The 14,294-nt window shown below is 33.9% G+C and overlaps 1 protein-coding gene and 1 non-coding gene across 2 annotated transcripts; one reads left to right on the forward strand and one right to left on the reverse strand.

Moving 5' to 3' along the window:
* The first annotated feature begins 1,700 nt into the window (after positions 1-1,700).
* Positions 1,701-1,807, forward strand: LOC112752599 (small nucleolar RNA R71). The gene has a single exon (XR_003177027.1). It is a non-coding gene; the product is annotated as a small nucleolar RNA R71 (small nucleolar RNA).
* An 8,753-nt stretch (positions 1,808-10,560) lies between these two features.
* Positions 10,561-14,018, reverse strand: LOC112750873 (purple acid phosphatase 17). The gene is made up of 7 exons (XM_025799778.3): positions 13,385-14,018; positions 12,567-12,723; positions 12,364-12,471; positions 11,747-11,871; positions 11,470-11,598; positions 11,309-11,376; positions 10,561-11,194 (listed from the first exon to the last, which is right to left on the reverse strand). The coding sequence occupies exons 1-7, from the start codon at positions 13,568-13,570 to the stop codon at positions 10,984-10,986; spliced, it is 984 nt and encodes a 327-aa protein (XP_025655563.1). The 5' UTR covers positions 13,571-14,018; the 3' UTR covers positions 10,561-10,983.
* Positions 14,019-14,294: the final 276 nt, after the last annotated feature.

The following is a 14,294-nucleotide window of genomic DNA, read 5'->3' on the forward strand; positions in this document are numbered from 1 at the left end:
GGCCATCTATTTCAAAGGAGTATGTTCCTGAAAAGGCATCCAATTTGAATTTTGATGTCTTCAGGAATGGTCTTCCAAGTAGGATTGATGATGGCTTATTTGAATCATTATGGGGCATCTCCAAGATATAAAAATCAGTGGGAAATGTAAGTCCTTTAATGTTCACCAAAACATCTTCAGCAACTCCAACCACTGTAATAATGCTTTTATCTGCTAACACAAAACGAGCTGCCGACCTTTTTAAGAGAGGGAGCCTCAATCATAAATTACACAAAACGAGCTGCCGACCTTTTATACTGACACATGCTCCTAAATCACACATGCAATCATAAATTACTACACCACCAATAGTACAGCTAACTATACAAGGACCTAGATCACTACATTTTTCAGGTAATCCTCCCATTAAAGCAGATATAGAACTACCTAAAGGAATAGTTTCTAATTCATTAATTTTGTCTTTATGGATACATAAGTCTTTTAGAAACTTTACATATTTAGGTACCTGCTGAATAACATCAAAAAGAGGAACAGTTACCTCAACCTTTTTGAATATTTATACCATTTTGGGGTCGGGTTCCAGCTGCTTCCTGGGCTTCCTTGCAAGTTGTGGAAATGGAATAGGAGTGGTGTCTTCTGTGGTGTCTGCACCTTTTGGTGATTCCTCCTGTGGTTGAGCTATTTCTTCTTCAGCTATGTCCTGTATGTCCTCTTCCTCTTCAACATCTTCTATTTCTACTACCTCTTCAGCTGAGGTGTGTTCTAGTGGGCTTGGTTCCTCCTGACTCCTCTCCTGCAGTGTGGTTCCAGACCTTAGGGTGATGGCATTAATGCCTCCCTTTGGATTGGGTAATGGTTGAGAGGGGATTCCAGTGGAGCTTGAAGGTTGGTTAATGGAATTTTGCGTTGATCCAAGCTGTGACATAAGAGCTTGCAAAGTAGAGGTGAGACCATTCAGACTGGCGTTAATACTATTCATGTTATTTTCCATGGTCTGTTGTCTTCGCTCAAAAGATTGTAGTAGCTCTTCATTAGGAGATAAAGAAGAATGAGTAAATTGAGATGTCTGCTGTTGATTGTTCTGTGGTCCTTGGTTTTGCCTCAGGTGAGGTGCTCTGTAAGGTTGATTCTGCTGCCTGTTATTGTTATTATTCCACCTCTGATTTCCCTGATTATCTCTGCCTCCTCTGTTATTGTTGTCCCTCCAATTCTGGTTAGAATTGTCCTGCCATCCATGGTTATTATTTCCACTTTGATTGTACCCTTGGTTGGGGAGGTCATAGAAGTTATGAGTGGATGCCACCATGTTGTCTTCTTGTTGGAGCTGCGGGCATTCATCAGTGTAATGGCTACAATCAGCACAGATTCCGCAAATTCTTTGCGGGACTAATTGTTGGTTTTGCTGTGACGAAGGAGGTTGAGCTTGCTGAGCTTGTTGTTGATTCAATTGCATCTGCTTCAGCAAGTTGGTCATCTCACATATACTCTGAGCTAGAGCCGCAGTCTCTCTGTTAGAGGATACTTCTGCAATGGCTTTTGAACGGCCTTGCTTTTGCCTGTGGTTCCTAGTAGATTCAGCTAAATCACTGACATCAGTGATCTTGTACTTCTTCATAGATCCATTGCTAGCACTTTCCAATGTGGTCTTATCTTGGGGCCTCATGCCCTGTGTGACATAGCTAAGTAGCACTATCTTGTCAATCCTGTGGTGGGGGCATGCTTCCAGAAGATTATTGAAGCGCTCCCAGTATTCAAAGAGAGTCTCATTGTCATCCTGAACAATTGTGGAAATATCCTTCCTCAGTTTATCAGTAACTTCAGATGGAAAGAATTTTTCCAAAAACTCCTTTCTGAGTGTATCCCAGTTGGATACATTTGCTAGAGGTTGAGTGTAGTACCACTCTCTTGCTTTTCCCTCAAGAGAAAATGGGAAAGCTTTCAGCAAAATTGAAGTTTCATCAGTACCATCACGCCTGACAGTAGAACAGGCTGCCTGGAAATCTCTCAAGTGCTTGATAGGCTCTTGAGCAGGTAGGCCATGAAACTTGGGCATCAAATTTAGCAGTGCGGTCTTTATTTCAAAATCTGTAGCTACCGCTGGATGATGCGCTTGAAACGGTTGCATTGTAAAATCAGGGGCTCCTTCCTCCTGGATGGTAACTTTCCTAGCTGCCATGTCTTCTGCACGTAAAACAACCGAATCAGTAGAACGGGGGCTGGTTTCTTCCTCAAGTTCACTCTCAGATCCGCCCTCAGAGCGGACTAACCGACGCTGTTCTCGCCTTATTCGTGAAATAGTCCTTTCAATTTCAGGATCGAATATTAGCAAGCGCGGATCAGGAAGTGAACGCGTCATTTGATGGAAGAAACATGCAGCTCATAGTAGCAAAATGAAATAAAATGCAAATAAATAAATTCTAATTAATAACTTTAGCACTCTATTGCAACTCCCTGGCAACGGCGCCAAAAATTGATGTGGCACAGAAGTTGGTGAATTAAAAATTATTAAAATAGTTACGTTGCAAGAATAGTTCTTAACTCACCAAAAATCTGCCTATCAATTTAGAAATATGTCACAGAGAGTTTAAATTAAAAATTACTGGGAGTTGGAGTCCCAGGTCGTCTCCCAACGAGTTGCAGAAAATTGTGCTATTTTATTAATCAGATGTTCCAAGAAGTTGAGTTAAGTAGAGGGAAAATTAAAAAGAGGAAATTTAAATAATATGAATAAAAGCCTTGACTGGGAGTTGATTAGTTGGAATCTCTATTATTGATGGGATGATTTCAAGATTAATTTATAATTAATGGTTGTTCCGTTTAGTTATCCTTTACTAGGTAAAGGAAAATCAAACAAGTTGGAATGCTAGATCTGTTCACGAGTTGCAACCCACTTAGTTCAAAGGGATTGGTGTTAGTGATTAGATAACAATCCAATAGTTAACCCAATTACAAATTTTCTTTCAATCCTTCCAACTCAAGAGTTCCTTTCAATCAACTCCCCATCAAGTGAGAGAACTACTCGCTCATTGTAAATAATAAACCCATAACACATGAAAGGGAATTAAAAGAAGACATGATTATTGGAATGGAAATTAAATAAAAATGGAAGAAATAGTCATTGTACTAAATAATCATGAAAGTATTCAAATGACAAAATTGAACAAAGCAAAGAACACGGAAGAATAAAACCAAGTTAAGAGAACGAACTAGAATGACGAGGTCTTGATGAGGAAAAATAACTCTTCTCAATGTTCCAATGCTAAGATCAATTCCCAAAATTAAAATTCTAAAACCTAGAGAGAAAAACCTAGAGGAGAAAAAAACTATATCTAAAACTGTAAACTGTGTAGAATGAATATTCTCTTTTGTTTCTGCATATTCTCTGGCTCTAGTCTGCTGTTCCGGGCCGAAAACTGGGTCGAAATAAGGTCCAAAATCGCCCCCAGCGAAGTCTGCAGATTATGCAGATCGCACATGTCACGCGATCGCGTCATCCATGCGGACGCGTCATTCGCGCTTTTCCTTGCCACGCGTTCGCGTCGTCCACGCTACCGCGTCGCCTGAGCTTTTCCAATCCGCGCGGCCGCGTGAGCCATGCGGTCGCGTCACTGCGATTTGCTCTCATTCGCGCGGTCGCGTGAGCCATGCGACCGCGTCACTTCTCGCTGGTTATCTCCTCAAATTCTTGTGTTCCTTCCATTTTTGCTAGCTTCCTTTCCAATCTCCAACTCATTCATGCCCTATAAAGTCTGAAACACTCAACACACAGATCACGGCATCGAATGGAATAAAGGAGAATTAAAAATACATAATTAAAGTTTCTAGGAAGCAGTTTTCAAACATGTTATAAATTCAGGAAGGGATTATAATTTCATGCTAATTTAATGAATAAGTGGGTAAGGATCATGATAAAACCACACAATTAAATACAATATAAACCATAAAATAGTGGTTTATCAGTATGCTGTTTTAGTTACATGCTACGCATTTTCGATTTTTATATTTACATTAGAAATGTTGGCCTCGTAAGATTATATAACTATTTGACCAAATAGCAAAATTAATTTCATTATCTTTGATCGAGAATAAAATTCCATAGTATTTAAACAATTTGAACATGAATAATTTCGTACTTTCAAGATATTAGTTCAAAAAGACTTATCATCTATTCTACTCCTTTAGTAAAAGCGAATCTTTCGAACCCATTTGGAATTCAAATATTATTTGTGAATAGGAGTTCTGTCTTATTTTTTATCTTACATTGTTTTACTTTATTCACAACATTTATTCTTATACTAATTGTTCTTTTCTTTCTTATAACATTTTCTAATTAATTTCCAATGAAGCAGCATAAATGCAAAATTATTTATTGACACAATGAGATACATTTATTCTCAATTGTTTTTATTTATCGTAAATTTTTCTAGTTGTTTTTACGTTGATATTGCTGGTAAGTACTATTTTATTTTTCAATTGCATTTTGATTGCTTGATGCTCATACGGTCCTATTTGTGTTTTTCCTTCATTAACTTCAATTATTTGTTTCTTAGACTGACGAAGTTTAACTACAGCTTTAGTTAATAAACTCAAAAACAAGGTGATGTAAAAGATCAAAGAAGTCCTGGTACCACACTTTGGGAATAATGACTGTGGTAATAGTCACTCTAAACCCATCAATAGAGAAAACAAATGCTCTGGTAACATTATCTAACCGTACACAATTTTAACTATATATTTGCATTTTCAGTTTCCATTCGTTAGAAATTTTGAATTAGCACAATTATGCAAGCTTTTGATCAAATAAATTGATTTTATTATTTCTAATATATAACCAAGAGTTGGATCATATATGAATTTAAATCAACTTACAACAAATTTTTCTTGTTCTTGTTTACATTGCCATTGTTATAATTTTTTTTTCTCTTTTGAAACCACACTTTGCTTGCTCAGTATTTAATTCATGCTATTTTATTTAAGTCTTTTTTTCATTTTCTTCAATTATTTTGCTCCCGTAATAAAGAGATTCAGTTATAGTCTTAACTGACGAATTCAAAATATGAATTTAGAATACAAAAAAAATCCAAAAATTAAATTGAATGACAATTGAGATGCGAATAACCACTTATATATTCTTTTATTTTAATCTTCAATACGACATAGTCTCTTATAAGGTATTCACTCACCTATTTACTTGAACCATTTTACCTTAATATACAACTATATTTAGTTGTATATTATCAATATGTATTTCATTATTGATTGACATTCTTTAAGTATATCTGGTACTATTTTTTTTTCTATTTATACATTTTTGCGTCGAAGTCTTATATATAGGATAATACAATTACGTCAATTATCTCACCAAAACAACTGCAGCAACAGTACTGTCATGCAGATTGAAACTCGGACAATTTGCATTTTCTAATGACCACTCGACACCAAAATTAATATACAAAGACTAGCCTAACAGGTGTATCACAGTCTAGCTTATAAGACGACAATATGATTATGTGTTATTTCTTCATTAATGAAATATCTTTACTCTTTTACTTTCAATTTTTCCTATCATTTTCATCATTCCTAAATTGATCTATAAGTCATCTAATACACGATAAACATAAACTGCTCTGCTACGAATCTTCAGAATCATGTACAAATCTTCGACCGAGATATACTCCCCCATAAAGCACGTTACCAAGTTATGTATCACCAATTCTTTTCATACAAAAACAAACTTACAATTTGGATGGTCAAATTCCAAAAGTAAATTACAAATCGATTGACATTGAGTCAACTGCTCAAGCTTATCTAGAAGGATATTCAGATCTATTATTCAAATTCGGTAATTTGGTTTTCAAGCAAATCACGACTTTTACTCCTCTATTGTCTGAAGATACTATCCACAAATAAATATCTGTGACTTAATTAACTAATCAAAATCAAGCTATACTTCGATTTTCAAATGCACAAGCTACCAAGCTATCTATCGATTCAAACAAACCGACAACTATAAGTCGAACTCATTTCAAACTACCCAACACCTATGAATCGGAATAATTTCAAGCAAACTGATCTATAAGTTGGTACAATTCCAAATATGCTATGCCCAATTCCAACCCGATCTATTACATCGATTCATTGATTTTCCAAACAACTCAAAACAACCAACGATATCGATTTGACCTATCAACAACAGTCCTCACTGATTACTACTAGTCATGCCTATTCAATCTTATAATTTCAAGAGCAACACATATCACTCAGCCTATCTTGTATAATTATTTATTGACATTTGCCAAATCAAGTCAATGTTTATCTCTTTTTCTCATCAATATTTCTACTCCTTATAAGTCAAAAATACTTTTTTGATCAAATTATTTCAAAGCATCAACTGTCATACAGAACAATTATCATAAAAATCATGCTACCTCTATTAACCTCACTATACTCAAACATCATCTGCAATAAATTTATAGACATATCGAATCACCTAACAATGTTAAGTAGCAGTTTATCAAAAGTACAAACAGTTTTCAACAAAACCAAATCCAAACAATCTGACAGTTATACATTGGAACAAATTCAATCATATTTTCTTCTATAAAGTCTGATTCAATCCAAACAACCTGACACTTGTATGTTTGGAATAATAACTCCAAACAAATTTGTATCTATAAATCGAAATAAGTCAAAATAAAGCCGATGCATACCAAAAATCTTTTTCAAAGAAATATTTTATTCTTCATGCCATTAAATTAAACTGGGGGCTTATCCTCATTATTTAACCATTATTCCTAATCATTCTCAAATTTCTTTTACTTTACTATTCACCTACACCAAATTTCAAGCATGACTACCATTTTTTCATACAACAAGTTGAGCTTGGGGGCTACTACTATTACTATCACTATTCCAAACTATGATTACAATCACTATTCTGAACTACGTTTATCATTCCGTTTTATAACACCAGAAAAACTCAAGCTCAACCCGTCGTATCACTACAAAAATATAACAGGTCAAGCTTGGGGGATATGATCAGTTAGCTATAACTCGACTCAAGTAAAACTATAAATCAGAATCTGCTTAAACACGTGCTACATGGGGCACGTGTTTTGCTCTCCTAACGAACTTATCCTATAAAATTAAACAACTACGTGCCAACCCAAATCGGCGCATGAATCTCTCTACAAATCTCTCTAAACAAGGTCACTAAAACACAGTTACGAGATAATTAGCTAAAGTTCCGCAAAAGCAGTTTTGAAAATATTTATAACCGCCCCAAACACAACAACTTTATAAATACAAGTGACTTATTAGGTCACAGGTATATTATTCATTCTGAATAACTTCATATTTATCTTTTACTCTTACTAACTTCAGCGTTGGAGTGCCTTTGCAGGTGTCCACCGTCACCGTTCTTGGAGAAAACCGACATATCATCCTTCTTGTCCAAGGAAAAGCGAGTCCAAAAACAAGCTATAGCTTGGAGTCGGCCACTCACACAAGAACAATAATCATGGTGAGACAATGAAATAGTACTTTTGCAGAAAATGATAATTCCAAACAATGAAAGAGAACATTAAAATATATTGGCAGAGTGATTAATCAAACGATGAGTTAAGTTAAATTTATGCGACAAAAAGAGTCCTATAACTAATTTTTTACAAGTACTTCAAGTTAAATAAAATTGACAAAATAAATAAATCTACATACAGTTATAAATTTTCACCTTTCTACTTACACAAAATAACAACATCATGAATTTGGTGGTACATCTAAACTAGTTCCAATGCCATTATTCTACACATCATAAATATTAGTTAACTTATAATCTTGTCATTTCTATTCTTCATTTCTAATAATTTGTTATTCATTAGTATTTTTATATTTTACCTCAAAATTATAATTTAAAATCCATAAAAATTAATTTCATAAAAATTATTAAGAAAAACTAAGGTCAAAACCAGTCCCAACGACCAATAAAGCCCAACGCTTGTAGCTGGACAAACGGAATCCAACACAACGCCATTCCGTTCGTTGTTCACACAATCGACTCAGCTCAGAGACCCTCCCTATGAGCGCCCACAAAGCACAAACTGCTAACCTCCTGCACCATTCTATAAAAGCCAGGTAAATATGTCAACAGAATATACAACTAAAGAGAATATCTATATATATATGTATGATAATTGATTTGCACCAGAGAGTGCCCCTCAAATAAATGTCCAAACTCCAAACTGCACAAAAATACAAAATATATTTGGGAAGTTTTGTGGTGCTGACAAAGATTATCTGCATGGTATGAAGACAAGGCGTGTCGTTGTGAGAGTGCAACGCGTGGAAGGTGGAAGGTTGATAGGTGATCAGAGTTCTACGTTGACCGTGCATGAGTGAGTTGGTTTCCCGTTTTGGTGGGAATGGTTAATTATGCGTTAATGGCGTTGTTAAGGTTGTTAGATGTTGATGCGTGAGCATCTTTCCTATCTTTTCCTAGTGAATTTGCATTTGAATTGTTAAGTTTAATCAAGATTTAAATACTTTTTAGCCACTATGAATACTATTTCGAGTTGTGTGCAATTTTTTTATTTCAGGTAGCATTCGAATGGATTTGACGGAGTTTTATAGAAGAAAAGGAAGAAAGTGGATGATGCTGTCAACCCTGACCTCCCTATACTCTAACAGATATAACTTGAGCTATAAAGATTCAATTGACATGATTTTAGTGGCATTAGAAAGCTAACTTCTAGAGCTTTCCAACGATATGTAATAGTATATACTTCTTCTTCAACCTGTACGGCTATATTGGCGCCTAACTTGGCTTTTTCCAAATTAGGCGCTGAATGAAGCACTTATTGCCAAGGCCAAGCCTAACTTTAATTTCCTAAAGTTAGGCATGAAGATCACTCAATGCACTCCAAGACATGCTGCCAAGGCCAAGCCTAACTTCAAGAAAGCGCCAATCCAAGGAAAAGGAGTGGTCCCCGCATCCATCAATTATTATGCTCGAAGATTTTATTTAATTTCGATTAAATTTTATTTTATTTATAAATAGGAAAATATATTATTTAGTTTTACAAAATATATTTTACATTAATTAGGATTATATATAAAAGAGAAAAAATTTCAGAACCCTAGTTTTCTCTCTGAGCCATGAGCAACTAAACCTCTACTGTTAAGGTTAGGATTTCTGTTTATTATACGGATTGATACTATTACTCTTCTATTTTAATTACTGTTTTGATTTCAATTTCAAGAATTTGTTTTCATTCTTCATCTTATGAATCTGGGTGGAATGGAAGTGTGACCCTTATTCTAATTGAGTTGTTGTAAACCTTAGAAAAGCAATTTACTTGAACAGCTTGAAAACAATTTCTCCTAAATTTCTAATTATCTGGATTTAACGGGATATGTGACATATAATCCTCTTATATTTGGATAATTAGGATTTTTGTGGCACATAAACTAGTTTTGAACTTAACCCTCTAATGGGAATCAAGTGACCAAGGAATTGGCGGTTGATGAAGGTTAGAGGAGACTAAAAAGGTCTAAGAAATTAGGGTTTAGTCAGTTACAGTTTGCCATAAATTGAATCTTGCATGATTAAAATAATTGGTAATAAAAGTTAATCTGGAAGATAAACATCTCTGAAACCTTAACTGTTTTACTCATATATTCTTCACACCAACTTACTGCTTGCTTTATTAATTCTCTGAATTTACTGTTTAATGCAAATTGGAACCCAAATACCATTTTCTGCTTGTCTGACTAAGTGAATCACTCAACCATTGTTGCTTGATCCATCAATCCTCATGTGATCGATCCTCACTCACTTGAGGTATTACTTGGTACGACCTAGTGCACTTGTCGGTTAGTTTGTGGACTTTAAATTCCGCACCAGCTGTGTGGGCCAGAATGCGACAGGCTTGGATAATGGGTTGGATTTGATACTGGTCTTGCAATTTTACGCTGGAGAAAAACAAATAAAAAGACCCTGAACTTAGAAATAAAGAAATAAAAAGAAAAGTTTCATGACAAAGAAAAAAAAGAGAAATTTGAATATTATTATTATTATTATTATTATTATTATTATTATTATTATTATTATTATTATTAACTGTTTTTCTAAAAGTTTTATTTTCACACAACTATCACAGCATGCTACAAAAATGCTACAAATCTACAATCCATATTCAAAAGAGATCAGTTTCATCAGAATAAAAGCTACAAAAAATCTATGATCTAGTTCAGTTATTCTACAAAAATGCAAAAAATCATCACATGGTCAAAAGAGTTAATTAATCATGCGAACTAATTAACCAATTTGAATTTGTCTAGTTCCATTGGCTAAAGATAAACTCTTGAAGTTTTGATCTATATTAAATTAATCTTTGACCTACCAATCCAAAAAATACCGTAGATTTCTACACAGTACATATCGATGGAAAGTCATTAACAAATCCGGTTCACTATTCATAAAGATTGATAATTGAGAATTTAACAACTTTATAAGTTTTCTTTAACAACCTTCATGCTAAGTGCTAACATGCATCACACAAATAATCAAACACAAATTTCCCTTATATTAACAAAAATTTGCTGGCCCACAAACGACCCAGCCCAATAATCCAACTAAGTTAACCACATCATTTTCGCTAATTAAACTCTCCCACAAGTCAAAAAAAAAAAAAAAAAAAAAACTCTCCCACGAAATGGAAAACACGACAGCAACAACATGCCATGTCAATCAAGGCAAATCCCATACCACACGCAATTTCCACATATCTTGCTTTAACGATGACATGTCTGGACAACATCTTATGCTGACATCCTTGATCAGCACCATAGAATTTTCCAATATATTTTATTCCTCAACTAAAAAAATTGGTGACACAATTTGAAAATGCAAAGTACTAATTCTAATTCTCCTAGACCTTAGCGAATGTCTACCTTATCTATCAATCTAGTATACATACAAAAACTTCAGAAGGAAGAATAAAGCTGCTTTGATGAAGTAACTGTGTGAAGAACATTTCCATCAACATCATAGAACTCAATTTTTGCATCAGACGGAGTCAATTGCACAGACATGAAACCTTGTCCATCATAGTAGAATTTTAGGCCTTCTCCTTTTTCTTGAATATCTCCTCTATATGTTTTTGACCCCGCCCCACTAGTCAGAAACTGAATTGGGCTGCATTTAAAAAAAGAAGTTAAAATTGGATATTAGCATAAAAGAGTTTCAATGTAAATAAAAAAGTTAAACTTGTATGTAACTTTGTATGCTTTGGTTGTTTTTCTTTTTTACCTCTTCGTGTCACTAATGTGTTCAAGACAATGGTCATGTCCATTCATGTAAAAATCAACATTATTTGCCTGAAATTTGATAGCAAAGCCATTAGGATTTGGCATAAGAAGGAAAAAAGAGAGGTACTTCAAGAATATTTGCATTTTTAGATTCTATTTTACCTGAAGAATTGGGAGAAGTTGGTCTATAAGTTCTTGAGTATCACCATGATGTCCAATACTTCTGATTGCATGGTGTCCAATAACAATCTTCCATTTTGCACTTGATTCCTTCAATGCCAATTCTACATTCTGGAATTCAATAATCCATAAATAAAATAGCAACACTTTACTGATATTGAAACTAGCATCTATTCATGTTGATTGAAAAGGCATGCTTGTTTTTCACAATTGCACAAGTGTGTATATATATATATATGGAAAAGGAATCTTTTCATACCTTGAGTAAGTTGCTAACGTAAGATTTTGGTGGGTTAATTCCACTCCAATCATATGTGTGTTCTGTTTCAGTGTAGTACTCTTGAACAAAAGGAGTTGTGTCCACAAAGAACATCTCAACCAGCTCTAAAAAAATGAAAAAAAAAACACAAAACTACTTCAGATTGAATTTTATATACATTTTGATGCATATCTATTAAAGAGGTAAAATGTTTGATTCATATGCAGTGGCATAGCGACATTCATTCGTATAGATATCCTTTTCGTTTCTGATCATTTGTCCAAAGGACAAAGTTCAAACAAATTTGCCATTCACAATTCGAAAATTCCTAACTGGTCCCCAACCATTCTAATAACTAGTCTAAACCATCTCTGTTATTAGTCTAAGCAGTCCCGACACCTCAACAGGTCACCGTTTACATCATTACTTGAATGGTTGAAGGCTCTGATTAGGAATTTTTGAATTGTGAAAAAAAGCTGCTTTGTTCTTTAAATAAATAGTAAAGAACCGAAAAGAGCATTTACTCTAGATAAAAGCTATTTCTCTCCATGCGACGACATCCAATTGAGTGTCAGTGTGTTAAAAGGCTTAGATAAATAGAGGATAACAAAAAATACCTGCATCTACAATAAATGACCTTAGGCAAAGCCATCTGCAATCAATTTCCCTAAGGAAAGGGCTCAACTGGGCCTCAGCATCCCCCCTATAGTCATGGTTTCCCAACACTGCAAGCCAATTTATGATTTAATTAATCAATCATCATATGTAAGGTCTATAGCATAATAAAACTCTAATCCCTTAATCAGTAACTTGAACTTACCAGCGTACCACTGTTTTTGTAGGCTCTTAGCAGTGTAGATTTTGGTGAATGATTCCTCAAAGAATGGATCATGATCACTAGTTAGGCCATTGTCATAGAAATTGTCTCCAGTTGAAATCACAAAATCAATGTCAAGCTTCTCTCCTATTTCCCCCATCTACAAAGACAACCAACTTCCTTTTCTTAGCTATAATTATAATTTGCTCATAGACAACTTTAATGGAGTATTTTTGGAATATCACTTCTAATAGCTACAGAAAATAAACTGTTTTAAAATAAAAATTTGTATTGGAAATAACAAATGAAATGAAACTAGTCTCAATTTATAGACAGTATCATTGACAGAAAACTAATTAAATTTTGCTATTTTGTATAAGTATTTTTGTTCAGTTTTTTTAAATTCAAAATCAATTGAAACCAAATATTAGAGTGATAAATTACAAACTTGATCTCAAATTATTAGTTATGATATATGATTCCACAAATGTTGATAGTATTTTGTTGGATCCAAAATGAAATGAAAGGTAATATTAGAGATGCTCTATTAAAGATTAATCTTGCCACCAAAAAAATTATTATTCTATAATAAGAAATTTCTCTTAAGAAAATGGTGCATGCAGAATTGTTTTCTGCAAAATAACAATGTTCTAAGAATCTGCAATGATGTGAAGAACATAACATCAAGAAATTTGGATTCCTCAGGACGAGTACATTTATCATTTTAATTTTCGTAATTAAATTATCCGGCAATTCAAATAGTTTATCATAAATCATAATAGATAGGAACGAGAGAAAGAAAGAGTGAAATAATGGCAAACCTGGTAAGCAACTTCAGATTGGTTATATTCACCTCTTCTTCCCCAATCACCAACCACCAAAAAATCAAGAGAACCATCACTTTTACATGGTTGTGTAAATCTCTGAAGCTCTGCAGATGCATAAAGAACCCACAAACCAAAGCTAATAACAACAATAATCGTGAAGAGAAGAAAAGATTTAGACATGGTTATTGTGAGTCTTGAAACAAATGCAAAACCAAAGAGGAAAGATCACTCTGTTTTTGAAAAACGGTTGGTGTTTTCCTACATTTATATATATAACCAATCCTCAACGTAACCTGCTTAGAAGAATATTAATAATCAAGGTACTAAGTAACACAAATTAATGTTAGATCTTGTGAAACTGTGAAAGGGACAGCAATTGTAAGCCACTGGAATTTTTCTATTAACAGTTAATTCCAACTCAATTTTCAAGGAGCATATCTTAGTAATATTTTAATGTTTACTATATTTGGCAATTGACATTAGAATCAACTTGAGAGAAACTTGTAATATACTATTACTCGCATCACATTTTGTTAAATTTAGTGACATTGACATTGAGATATTGGTCTTCTTAGAAGTGAGAACCAATACAAAAGCAAAGAGTGATGTGTCATTCGGATTCAATAATGTGTTATGTGTGTGTGATGCATGATAGTTATATGTCAAAATCAGTTACTTACATAAAATATATATTAAAAATAATAAATTATAGATATTTTTATTCATAAATACATAATTATTATTTTTGGTATGTAAATAGTATTTTTGAATATTATTTATTGTTTTCACTTTTAATGGCAACTGCAAAAACCAAACAAGTGGTGCGGTTGATCAGGAAAATAACATGGGTTTGCGAATTGGGAGGTATTAGTTGGTTATATCTAGGGAATATGCCCAGCATAAC

This window comes from Arachis hypogaea, chromosome 15, assembly GCF_003086295.3.
Source record: "Arachis hypogaea cultivar Tifrunner chromosome 15, arahy.Tifrunner.gnm2.J5K5, whole genome shotgun sequence".
NCBI classification, from domain to species: Eukaryota; Viridiplantae; Streptophyta; class Magnoliopsida; order Fabales; family Fabaceae; genus Arachis; species Arachis hypogaea.